Below are 13,647 nucleotides of genomic sequence, written 5' to 3'. Positions count from 1 at the left end.
GAGCAGTTTAAGTTTTTAGAACAAGTAGTGCATTCGACATTTTTTTTAAAAAAAAGAAAAAAACTATTTCATATTTCAAATGAGAGAAAACGAGAGAAAGCTCAATACATATTTCATAAGATTTGAAAAGTTGTCTTTAACTTTTTAAGAAATTTTTGAAATAAGTATGATATTAACCCATAGATTCCTTTAAACTTAATCTCCGGTCTACTGTGCCGACCGTGCTGATATCCTAGTTCTTGTAGCATTGAAGAACTTTTTAATGTAGATCAATCAAAATCTCTCGATTTGGGCCATCGATAAGAGTGGTAGGGATTTCACGTTTTAAAACCCCTGATTTTGGACGAGCTGAAGAAATTCACGCTGTATGCAGGTTTCCATATGAATCTGGTCGATTCTAATATTCCAGCGAATACGCTGGTCTAGTCAAGGCATCACCACAATAAGGACAGGCATAACACTTTTTGCTTTGAGATATCTGGACAATGTTGAGGGACGGAGGGCCTTTCAGGCCAAACATGTTTTTCGAAAAGTTAACAAGGCTATGGATTGAATGGCTGTTTATGTGGCTAGTCATTCTGATAGTACCTCGTAGGTTAGAGATGGAGAGTTGTCTTGGGCACTTTGAGGTATTTTATTTTCTGATTTTATTGTCCGTACTCGTCAGATATGATCATTTATTTTAGTAAAAAAATAAAAAAAATAAAAAAATAATTAAAAAGAGAGAGAGAGAGAGAGAGAGAGAGAGAGAGGAGGAGGAGGAGGAGGAGGAGGAGGGGAGAGAGAGAGGCGTAACGCCTTGCGAAAAGAAGAGCAAAAACAGAACTGGCTGTATAGCTGGGACAAGAAGCTAGACAAAACTCCGGGCTTGGCCGTAGCAGTGCTCGTCTCTCAGTCTCAGCGCAAACCAGCGGACGCCGGCTAGACAAAACTCGCATTCAGGGAAGGCGACAAGACCGTAGCAGTACTCGTCTCCCAGAGCAATCCAGCGTACGCCGGCTAAACAAAACTCGCATCCAGAGAAGGCGACAAGACGGCAAGACGATAAAACTCGCCAAACAAAATATTTTGATAGGATCGGTCTGCCGCTGGAGCGATTTAACTAATAATTTCTCTGGCGACAAGACAGAAAGCTGTTAAAGGAAATCAGAAGCCACGTCAGGAGAGGGACGGTCATCAACCAAGTACAGGGCCCCGGAATCGTCGTCGTCGCCAGCTCCATGATTGCCGCCGAGGCTCGTCGATCCGCTGCTCCGCCCATCAGTTCCCGTATTTTATTAATCCGTTCACTGCTCCCTTGTCGCATGGACGCACAAGTGGAGCGATGGGATAAGGTGGCCCCCATGCTTTGGTGGCCTTTCCCTTCCCTTCCCTCATTCGGACCCGCAACGATATAATGCGGCCTGGCATCCGGTGTTGCAGAGTTTTTTTTGGGTTACCAAGCGATCAAATAAGCAAACCTCAGGAGAGCGGGACTATCTGCGGTAGAGTTTTTATAAAAAATAATTTACTATTTGATAACTACATTCCTAAAAAAATATAATATTTTAATATATATTTAATAAATAAATTTAAAAAATATTTTTATATTATAGAATTACAATAAAGAACATTACATAATATTATACAACAGAGCATAATAAAATATAACATATATTAATGCATAATATACAATATAGGATAATATTACTATAATATAAAATAATATTATTATAATATAATAATATGATGTTGTATAGCATAGAATAATAGTAATATAATTATTAGAGTAAATTAATTTTTCATAATATAACATAATATTAAATTATTTAACATAACATATCAATGTATTATTATATAATGTAATATATATTATATTTATAGTATAATACAATAATAAAGATATAAAATATTATAATTATTAGTGTAAATTAATTTTTTACCCTTCTAATAACCATTTATCTCTCTAACAAATTTTCTAGCTAGATGATAAAATTAGTTAAATAATTACTAATATATTTTATATATTTATTATTTTATTTTATTGAAATATAGTTATTTATTATCTTATTTATTTATTTATTTATTCGTTCATTTATATACATATTTATTTAGGCATTTATTTATTTATTCTTTCTTTTTCTTTTTTTCTTTTTTTCTTTCCCTTTCTTCTTTTTCTTTTCTTTTCTTCTTCTTTTTTTTCTTTTCTTTTTTCTTCTCTTCTTCTCCTTCCTTCCTCTCTTCCCATTCTTCTCCTTTCTTCTCCTCCCGCAAGGCCGGCGGCGCCGGAAGAGGGCCGGGCCGTGGCGACTGCGGGAGGGGGCCGGACGGCGGGCTGCGGAAAGGGGCCGGGACGGCGGGCCGCGAGAGGGGGCCGTGATGGGGAGGCAGCGGCCATGGCTGCCCCTTCCTCCCCTTCCTCTTTTTTTGTTTGTTTTACCTCCCACCGCCTGACGGCTGTGGTGGATCGCAGTGGCGAGCCGGACGTTGGTGCCGGCTCGCTGGAGCCACAGGCCACAGCGGCGGCCGGGAAGGCGGCCACGGATGGTGGCTGCCTCCCAAAACAGAAAAAAAAAAAGGTAGGGGCGGCGGCGTTGAGAAGAAGGAGATAGAGAGGGAGAGAGAGCGAGGAAATGGTGAGGGAGAGGAAGAAGCGTGGGGTGGGGTGGGATGGAAGATTTTGGGAAGAAAAATAGATTTTTAAATAGAAGTATTTTGGTTAAAAAATAGTTTTTCGATAAAGTTGAAAACGACGTTTTCGGAAAGCTCCAAAATGGAGCTTCTCCTAAAAAGTTGTTTTCAGCTCTGTCGGAAAGCTGTAATAGCTTTTCGAAAATCTTATCAAACACCCTTTTTCATCCTAAAGTATTTTTGGAGGGTCAGAAAATACTTTTTGGCCCTCCAAAAGCTCCCCAAACAGAGCCTTAATCAATATCAAAAAAAGTAAACAAGCCTTGGCCTTTTCTCCAACAAAAAGACCTCAGGAACTACCGGGGTTCGACCTAATTATTTTACATGGAAAAATTCCATTGCTCGTCTCCTTCACAATAATACAACGCAACAAACTTAGTCATCCTTGTTTATTTGTTGAGGATGTGTACAGTACCGTTTCAGTCACTTGTGCAACACCAGTACAAGCATGTTTGGCTGTTCTAAAGTGAAGATGATGAATAATGAAGATGATCATGGCAATAACCAGCAGATTTCCAAGATTAAGGGAATTTGGAGGGAGCTGAGGGTGGGATCAGAGAGAGAGAGAGATGGCTAAGAAGCAATTGCATTGACAAGACAAAAAGCTCCTCGCCTACCTAGAAATCACTCTGAAGCCAGTTTCAAGAATCTACATTCAGACGAATTTCCACGTATGTCGGGAAAAAAATAGCAAGAGAAGTTCTCGGTAAACTCAGGTTTCCAATAGTGTCCAAATAATTCCAAAAGTGTCGCGGCAGCAAGTGAGAACAATCTGGCCATTGGTAACAAAAATAAAGCATAAAAATCCTCCATGCAACAAGAAATTAATTATTATAGCATTTTCCTATAATGACTATTATATGGTGAGTGTACTGTACAGCAGAAGACTGGGCCGTTTACAACCACCACCAGCCATACAAGATGCATAGAAGAAAATGTAAAAGAGTTATGGGATTTACAGCCCAGCTGAACTTTCTGAAAGTCATTCTTGCTTTACCAACCCATCAATGTTCTCCTCACTCTATCCACAATCTGACTTCTAGCTCTGCTATTTGCCAGTGGAAACTGTCTGGTTTCATCCAAGAGAAATCTGTAGACCTCCCATTGCCTATCAGATGTGGTGTGCCTACAGATTTCAGCCTGCAAATAAATCAGAGCAACAATAATCCATCAGGGTTTTGAACTCCTTATTTACAGACAATGAGCAAAAACAGAATTCAAAGTTGCAAAATCTTACTGAGAAAATGCAGATACCAAGCACTTTTAGAGCAAGCGTGACATCATAAAATACACGAGGCCTTCCCTTTCCAGACAACTCGACCGGGTTCGCAACAAGGAGTTCGGTGTCAGGACCACGGTTCACAATCATCACTCCTAGTGGATGAAGCATCTCCAACTTCAAACGGGAACACAGTGCTTCCTGCTTCTCAGGATCCACAACCTTCTTTCCATCAGTTTGCTGGATAAAGAGGTCCACCTCACGGTAGCCTTTCTTGTCCGACAGAAATCGCCCATAAGCTATCTAAAATAAAGGATGAAAAGAAATGTATCAGAAGGAAATCGACCTGGCTGCAGTATATGTACAAATTAAATGTCAAGAATAATTGTAATTAATCCATACAGCCAGAACACTGTGGCTTCCAATTCAACATTCTAACATGACATAATAATAATAGAACAGAATAGTTCAGACTTTCCAGCAGTGCTAGGCTAGAATGAGTAACTGCAGACAATGCGGACCTGAATGTCAATTGACAAAGGAGAACTGCTGCAAGACCCAACCAAAGTAAAAAAAGTTACAAGATTCAGCAAACAGGTAAGAAATCAGCAAGTCACATTTAAACTGTATACCATCAGACAAGGCCAGCCACAAACCCAGTCTATACAAAAGCAAATAGTATATTTTTGAAATATAAACCGTCAGACAGACGCATTGGACTGACAAGTATTATATATTTTATGTCTTCATTAGATCTGTGGCGTCCCAGATCTTAACCCATTCACTTATTTGGCACATTTTTGAAGGATTTATACTCATTCATTTCTGTACTTATCTTTGAATCTTTACAAAAACTTCTCTCTCTCTCTCTCTCTCTCTCTCTCTCTCTCTCACACACACACACACACACACACACACACACACACACACACAAAAACAAAAAGGGTAGAAACTGAATGGGTTGGCAGGTGCTGGGCAACAACTGTTCATACTCCTGCTCGAGCCTGGCATTACTCGCGTCTCTTTTGGTATACAAAAAAAGAAAGAAAAACAGCTTGTCTATTTTACCGCTTCCTAATAGTAAGAACAGATATCATATTGACCTGGTCAGTACAAGTTTCTGACACCTTCCTGAAGCACGCACATTATAACATGCAGATCATCAAGCTAAGTTTACAAGTGCCTACAGAAAATGAAGAATTTTGGACTACCTGACTGTTGCTATCCTTCAAGGTCCTCATAATGTCATAAAGGAGGCCCTTCTGATCAACACAATGAATCTGGAGCAAAGTGTGGGCAGGGCTCAATGAATTGTCAATGTTTACATTAGCCTTCTTCAGCTTTTTCATATCTGGACTAAGTGACTGTGAGCAGACTTCGATATCTGAAAGCTCCAAACTAAATAATTCGTCAGCAACTGCTGATGGAAGAGAAGAGACTCCATGTTGAAAATCTTCAGCTAATTGGATCTCGCAGCTGATGCATGACTCTCCCAGAACAGCATTCAGTCTCTCACACATCTCATCCTGTCTCTTTTTAGTGTGCAAGAGTTCCCTAAAGACCAATACAAGGAATCAGATCACAAAAAAATGGAGTGCTACCGACTGGTGCTAATAGCATTTAAAACCTAAATGAACTCTTGTCCTTCAATCAAGAAATCAAGGTGGACACCAGTTACACAATGAGAGAACAATAAAATAAGCCCATATCTATCTGTCATCTCTTCTTTCCTATGACAAAAATGTTGTATTAAAACTTCACGACAAAAGCAATCTTCTATAAGAATCCATAACAAGAAAGTCGCCAAATAAACAATCATAACATCATATATTCAATCGAATCAAATGGCAAACCTGAACCAATGATTGCTAGACCCATTGCCAACAAAAAAAAAAAAAAAATCCACTACTAAATAATCTGTACATGTGTGACAAGGTATAATAGGCCAGCATCTATGATTATTTACTATTAAAAGGCACAGACAATAAATCCATAATAGATCATCAGACTCTGGACCAGATTAGAATTGGTAGATTTAGCTTGTAGAGTAACTAGAAGCAGAAAAAAAAATCAATCACAGAAAATAAAGGCCCATAAGGTTCCAAGCATGAGGCAAGGAACTAGAAAAGAATATGCGAAAACTGAATCATAGATGAACTAGGAAGAAGCTTGATAAGCTAAAACCAATAGATCCACACTCACATGCCATCTGTAATGAAGAAGAGGTCCATGACTCTACCATCAGGGGTTGTCGACACCTTAACTCTATGAATCAAAAGCTCAAGTTCACAAAGAACATGAGTGACATCTGCATCAAATTGTACAAATCCATCAGCACCCACAGACAAGAACTCAACTGTCCAATCTGAAATGCCGCTAAAAATGACAGAATTTAATTACCATGCAGCAATCCTTTCCGATCCACGGAGAACAGCTTCAAGAGGTACACCTGAGAAGTTGTTGGCCTATTCCCCAAGTCAAAGTAGAAGGGTATGGAGAAGGATGGGCACACAGATAGCAGCCTGTCCTTCAAGCTCGTCCACTGGATGTTAATGGAGGCAGAGCATGGAAGGACCCAGAACACTAAGTAGCACCATTGCCCATCCCTCGAGATATCTTCACCAAGATGACATAAACAGCACAGATTAGAATTACTCGATCTAACTAAACAGCCAAGATTAACGATTTGAGCTACATTTATACACAAAAATAAAACAAGAAAAAGGAAGTCAAGTTATTTCCCGATCCCTGACAGAAGTCGCAAGGATTTGTCCTTCAGGGGAAAAAAGAGAGAGAACACATCCAATAAATAATTTGATTAAATCCAGCAACAAGTAATGATTTTGCTAAGAGATCTCAATTCATGAAAGAAACCCCCAACCCTAATATTTAGAAATTTAGAATTATTAATCTTCAATAAAAGTCGGGTGGCTCCTTTTTGCCTCCCTTTACATAAAAAGAAATAAAATAAAATTAGAATTAGAATAAAGGAAAAAAAATCATGAACAGAGAATTGCTCAAATGGGATCCCGCCGTTGCCGTCTTTGATCCTCACTGCAGAACTCATTCTTGCGATTTCCTGAAGATTTTGAACGCAAAATCATTGGGAAAACAAACGCAAGAAGGGGTTCGAATCAAAAATTTCTCAACAAAACTAAAACATAATCAGCGAAGGCTCAAGGAGCTTGAATCAATAAGGATTGAGGATAGCAATTCTACTTTTTCTAAAAAAATAAGGACACTATAGAAGGCAATATCCCTCACCTGCTCGGGTAATGCTGAGGCCGAACTCGAGAATAATCCGGCAGAGATCGCAGCCGAGGCCGGTCTGGTCCGGGCAGTTGACGGTGATCACGCTCGGCTCTCCGGCCCGCTTTCCCAACTGTACCACCACCGCGTCCTCGCTCGGCACCCCCATCCCCAAACCGCTCGATCCCGATCCCACGTCCCTGACCCTCCCGCTACATCCAACACCTCCCGCGACCGGGAACAGAAATTTCCCTATAGATTCTCTTCCCCTCCGGCCACCGTATAAAACTCTCTCTCTCTCTCTCTCTCTCTCTCGGCGTGTTGTATATACTATATACCGTAGTGGCGGCTGCCGCGGTGCCACCCCGACGCCAATAAATTATTAGGTTTTTCCACCGTGAATCTAGAACTAAATCACTTTATTTTCTCCCCCTTTTAGTTATAATTTTCTCTGCCGCCTAGGGCACGTCAGCGTGGTCCCTGCTTGTCCGTTAGTCTCTCGTGGGACCCAATTGAAAGGAAGCTCGTCTCGGTGGTGGAGACTGGAGAGCTGTCTGGTTAGCTAGCCTCCACGTTGGGAATTCATATACGTTTGATTTCAATCGGACGGTACAAATGAGAATAAAATTGACCGACATAGGACTCGGTTGGCGGGAGAGGAGTCCTGCTAGGGATCATGTGGTTGTCAGTGAAGGGAATATTCCCATATTCTGGGCCGTACGATAGATGATTGATGGATGGATGAGCCAGAGAGTAGCTTTTCGGGCTGGATGGACGCCTGATCTGGTTCGGGGTCCGAATCAAGCGACAATTTGTTGACCGCTCTGATTAAGATAGGTGGCTCGTGATGCCTGGTAGCGATGGTGGGGCAGGAGAACACCGTATTGACATGGTCCATAGACGACGGCGGAGCGCAGTATATACGTATCCAGGACCACAAAGCAAATTCTTCAACATTTAATGATGTTCGAATTCTTACGGAATATAATAAGATTTGATATTCGCGTGATCGAATAAATTTTGTCGGGTTTGCCTCTTGCTCGGAGGCCATCAAGCCGTACCTCCATTGAGGTATGCAGCTTATGTCATGGCTGCTAATTTTAGCCTTGTAATTTAGTGCTCATACCCATCCCCACTAGTTTTTCAGATTAAACTAAAAAGAATGGGTTTGATGCTTGGCATCTTTCCTTATAATTCTTCAGTATTATTTAGCTTATTATTATTATTTTTTTTATACAACGACGACTCACAGCATACGCACGTAGTAGATCCGAAAGAGCCGGTGTGAAGGATGCGACAAAGGTAATGAGGGATAGACTCAATATTCTTTCAGAAAAAAACATCTGAGTGGTGTACAGCAAAGGAGGCAACTCAATTAGCTACACTGTTTGTCTTTCGAAATACATGCGAAGTTCGGAACGAAACAAATTCATCCGCAAGACTGACAAATCCCAACACAATGGATGTAGATCTGCCCTGCTAAATCTGTTCTGAATCCAATCAATCATTGTAGCCGTGTCTTCCTCAAGAAAAATCCGGTGTTAGTTTTTCAGATTAAATTAAAGGAAATGGATTTGATGGCGCTTGGCATCTTCCCTTATAATTAGTCAGTATTGTTTAGCTTATTTTCAGAGAACAGAACATTGTTTTTATTGGGCGAACATTATCCAGAAGAACATTAAGGTGTGCCACGCTTGATGGGCGATCCATAGTTTAATCAGAACTTCAAGCAAAACAGAATGCTTGCTTTGTAGGAACAGCGCGCTACCTCATGGTCCAAAGTTTTATTATGTAATTATACAATATACTGATGATTGATGCCAACCCAAACATACATCAATGGATGTGTAATTAAAGAATTATTAATATCAAATCGTTCACCAATATTTATGCTTATCGTCAAGCTATTCCTGACATTTCAATCCCATCAACATGACAACGTGTCGATTTGAAGAAGGAGAGAGAATGTAATGCAAGTGGGTAGCATTAAGGAAACACTTGCAGTATAGTGTCCGGATGTTCACAAATCATACGTCTAGTAAAAGAGACGTGGTTGAAGCACTGGAACCATTACAGCTAGAGAGCATCCATGTTGTGCAATTATCCAGTTTCAACCATTTTTCCTTGGTTCCTGTTACTTGACAGCCTAGAAATCAATCCTGCCTTGATCCATTTGCATGATCCCTAGATCCAAGGGCTACAACATTATTCTGAACATTTTATTTCACTTATGAGGTTTAGCCCGAGCTAAGAACAAAAGAGTTGCAACCTTTAAGCTTGAGTTCTCAAAGTTTTGCATTCATTTTCCTTACACATAAAAACCAGCGAGCATATTCCAACGTATAACCTTACAAAATTACTGATGCAGAACTTAATTAACTTATTAAGCCATCCACATGAAAGAGAGGGCTGCAATTCAGTTGGTTCAATGAACTGCTAAGAGTAAAATAGGTATTTAGAGCCAAGGAACTTCCAAACGTATCAGTGCCTTGTAGAGAAACCTAGATTACAGTCTTTTTGGATATGCTGTCTACGCTTAACAATACTAGAGCGTGGAAACGAGAAGAACGAGCGTTGTGCACGGATCTTGCTTCGCCAAAGAAGGCAGCGGACAAGGCGAACCTTTTGGCAATGCTCCGAAGCCAACATTAACTGAATCTCTTCTCTCCTCAGCACTAATTGTACGTGGTCCTGGTCAATGGTTCCCTACCCTCTCTCACTGACCCTTCTCACATTGTGAGGGATATTCTCTCCAAAATGGTCAAGAAAGCAAGAGCAACTGGACTCATTGAAGGTATTGGAGGGTATTTTCTATGCAAGATGCGTTCTTGGAGCCAACAGGGTGTATCTTGAGGAAGATTCCTCTACGGTGATTGACTGAATTCGGAGAGTGGACAGGTATGAGGATGACCATCCATTGATTTGTGAGATCCGTAGAGTGGCCTGAAAGTTTACTTTCTTTCAAGCTGCACACGCATTTCGAGAGGCGAACAAAGCAGCTGATTGGATCGCCTCATTTGTAGCCCGACATTTCGAAAAGTTCATTTGGTCGACATTGACAACTCTACCCCCTCCTTTGTATCTTTTACTTTCTTCGATTTGGCAGGATGTACTCACGTTAGAGTTATATGAAATACTGCTTTCTACCAAAAAAAAAAAAAAAGATATTGGACCCTTGCCATCTTTTTCTAATTTGTAAAGCCTGCAATTTGTAGATGTTTCTCTTCTATTTTGTGCTAGGAAGGAGGCAAATATTGTAGCCATGAAAAATACTTTGCTTGGCTTTGAACTAGCATCTGGGTTGAGGATAAATTTCCAGAAAGGCTCACTGATCTGCATGAATATGGACAGAGATGATGCTAACCATTTGGCCATCCTACTAAACTGTAAAAGAGGATCTTTTCCCTTCATGTATCTTGGCTTGCTGCTTGGTGATAAAAAGTAACCTAAACGCTGTTGGATGCCTCTTATTGAAAGATCAAGCTCGAGGCTGGCCTCATGGAAAGGAAAACTTTTTGAGTATGGGAGGAAGAATCATCTTGATCAACTCAATCCTTACAGGTCTACCTTCTTATTTTATGTCAGTCTTTAAGCTTCGAGGATGGGACATGCACCGCATAGATCAGCTTAGATAGGTCTTTTTGTGGAAAGGTAAGGAATCTGCCTCGGGTTTTAGCTACCTTGTGAATTCGGACATTATTTGCCGGGACAAGAAAGGAGGAGGGAAAAATGTTCCTTTGCCAAAAGCCTGTGGTTCCCTCTGAAACTTCACCTCAAAGTCAACGGGTGGCCGCGAGACTTGCAAGATCTTTGGAATGGCTGGTAGTCTAAGAAAATCAAAAGATCTCTGCATCTTTATTTTTAGGAAGCCTTCTATTCACTCAACTTTGCTTAAAGCTCTAAATGCCTTCAGCGTATGGAAGAACATTAGCAGCGGAAAAACCAAACATAATCACCTAAGGGTCAGAGCTCTACTTGAGCCCCTTCTTCCAAAGCAGGAGTCCCAATATGGCTAGGATTCAGCCCCTTTAACCTCTGTTTGCATGAATACCAGTCATTTGTTTCTCTGTTCGCTCTATCTCTGTATATAATTTAACCTTAAGTATACTTTCTTTTGAATAAAAGTTGGGGGCCGCTTCTCGCTTTCTCCATATACTCTTCAAAAACTGAATTCACTACATCGAATGATATGATCAAACTTATGTACTTACATCAAAGAAAAGTTATCATCAATCTTATGTGGAGCGTTTTTTTTTTCCTTCTTTTTTTTTGAGAATTAGGGAGGCAAAAACCATTCGGTTTCAGTGGAAAGTAAAGAGTAATAATAAGAGCTATTTGCAAGTAGAGCAGAAGGGCAATCTACTGTGGCTCTCATCACATCAAACCGAACAGTACGATTCATCGTTGGCCATCAATCTTTGATATTTTTTCTTTCACCTTGCAAGAGCAAAGAGATGCTGCTCTCTAGGTTAAGATCGAGAGCCACGACACGCAGAAAGCGACGAGGAAAGTACTTGTAATTTCTGGAGATTTGATGGAGGCAGGGGACGTTTGGATCACCATGACCACCTCACCCGGAAGAGGGATTTGGACATTAACATGGGGTCATCTAAGAGGCCATAATTTGTGGTTGGATAAGTTCATGATGGCAAGGGGTCTTTTTCCAATTAATTATTACTGTATACCACTTTTTTTTTTTTTTGGAGTAAAGGTATATCACACTGGTTTGGAATGGCTCCTTTAACGGCTAGAATTGCCGTGTAGATTTAATGAAAGACAACAAGTTTTTGCTGTCTTCAAGGTTCAAACGGAAGGTTTAGCATCCTAACTATTGCGTTATCATTTTTTTTCATGCGAATGTTGGAATCCTCCGGCGGCCAGATGTATCACCTCGTCCTTCTTGTGACTTTTTAATCATAATCCTTGACTATAAAAAGACTAGAAGGAGAAAAAAAAAACGTGAAGCAACCTTCTTGGAATATGTGGACACTCACTAAGAGGATGACCTCATGCAAGTGCAACATGTAGGTCAGATTGATTCCAAAATTATTTTGGCTATTGAAGTATGTGCACAGGATGATTGATTTCAGACAACGAAATCAATATGGGGGTCTATATGATATAATATTCGTGGGATTGTTCTCATGTATATTTTGGAATCTCTCATATAATCTCCAATCTACTGATGAACTTCTCTCTCTTTGGAAAGATAATAATTATAATTTCGTTATTCGTGCTTTATAATGGAGCATTGTGATAGAAGTAATTTGTCTTTGTAGATGCCCTACTTGTTGTCTCCCTTGGAAAGGCCTGAGAGAATAAAGAAGGATATGTTCGGCAAAGAAGAGAATATACAATGTAGATAATTAAATCATTATTCACTGAATTAACAGTATTTTTGTAGAGCAATTGTAAACTAGCATAAGCTTAGTGTAAGAAAATATTAAATATATAAATAAATATATTTCATCCTATTAGTTTAAATTTTTAGGATAAGTGGTGACTTCAACATGGTATCAGAGTATGGGTCCTGAGTTCGAACTCTGTTTCTGTACTCTTTAACTCCATTTTAAAAAATTTCACATGTTGGACGAAGTCTTTGCCCAAAATGTATCCTAATCTAGACACCAAAGCCCTGACTACAATTTAGATGTTTTTCATTGGATATGAGATCAGATAAAAAAATAAAGTAAAATAACATAAGAATATTTTAATAAAAACTGAGCAACTTTTTTTGAGTACAAACATAATTTGATCCTTAGAAATTCTTTGTGTCAAATTTAGGTGAAAGTTTAGCTGTGAGGCCAATTGGTGGCATTAGTCCAACTTTTGTTCAAGTTAAAATTCTTGAACTCATGCAACAAGAATCAACCCCTTGAATGAAAGGAGCCTCACAATCAAATTACATGTATCCAAGGAGCTAAATAGGTGAGGTTCAGATGCTTCCCGAGTAGCAAAATCATAATGCTACCTTTATATATTGCACTCATTTTGAAATTAGATAACTTTGATAAATAACATGTTCAATTATTCAATAATTTTTTGAGCCAATATATATTCAGTTGACAATTGTTTGTAGAGATTTCTCGATTCTCTAAATTTTCCTCCAGTTAATCTGCTCGATCTTAAGCAAGCATGTGTATCTTCCCTTGGATCTGTTGTCGTTAGTCCTGACCTTCAACAAGCATCATTGTCTCGTTGTTTTTGTTCAAAATGACATGTCAGAAATGGTGCTCTTTTATATTTATCTAAAGTCCTTGGAGCATATCTCTTACATTTAGTTCATATAGGATGCCAATTGGCCACAACAGAAAGTTACTTCAGTTAATCAATGCAAGGAATTATTTTAGTTTGGACTAATTGATACAACACTTCTCTCTCATTTAAATGGTGCCCTGTAGGCACCTATCTTTGTTGATTATGGCTTGAATCAACTGTGTTGGCTGATAGTTAACCTCCCCCCTCTCATAGTTCAGTTGCCCTTGTCATCACCTCTCCTCATTCTCAAT

General features: G+C 39.6%; 1 protein-coding gene across 1 annotated transcript; it reads right to left on the bottom strand.

Annotated features, from left to right (window-relative positions):
- Positions 1 to 3,480: 3,480 nt before the first annotated feature.
- Positions 3,481 to 7,478, bottom strand: LOC103703438 (ACT domain-containing protein ACR9). Its single transcript, XM_039124190.1, has 6 exons — positions 7,154 to 7,478; positions 6,290 to 6,505; positions 6,092 to 6,197; positions 5,101 to 5,443; positions 3,908 to 4,192; positions 3,481 to 3,810 (listed from the first exon to the last, which is right to left on the bottom strand). Exons 1-6 carry the CDS (start codon positions 7,305 to 7,307, stop codon positions 3,664 to 3,666), a joined length of 1,251 nt encoding a protein of 416 aa, XP_038980118.1. The 5' UTR covers positions 7,308 to 7,478; the 3' UTR covers positions 3,481 to 3,663.
- Between the last annotated feature and the right edge of the window lie 6,169 nt (positions 7,479 to 13,647).

This window comes from Phoenix dactylifera, chromosome 3 (genome assembly GCF_009389715.1).
Source record: "Phoenix dactylifera cultivar Barhee BC4 chromosome 3, palm_55x_up_171113_PBpolish2nd_filt_p, whole genome shotgun sequence".
Classification (NCBI taxonomy): Eukaryota; Viridiplantae; Streptophyta; class Magnoliopsida; order Arecales; family Arecaceae; genus Phoenix; species Phoenix dactylifera.
The sequence above is the reverse complement of the archived record's forward strand: the minus strand, read 5'-3'. Positions and strand labels throughout refer to the sequence as shown.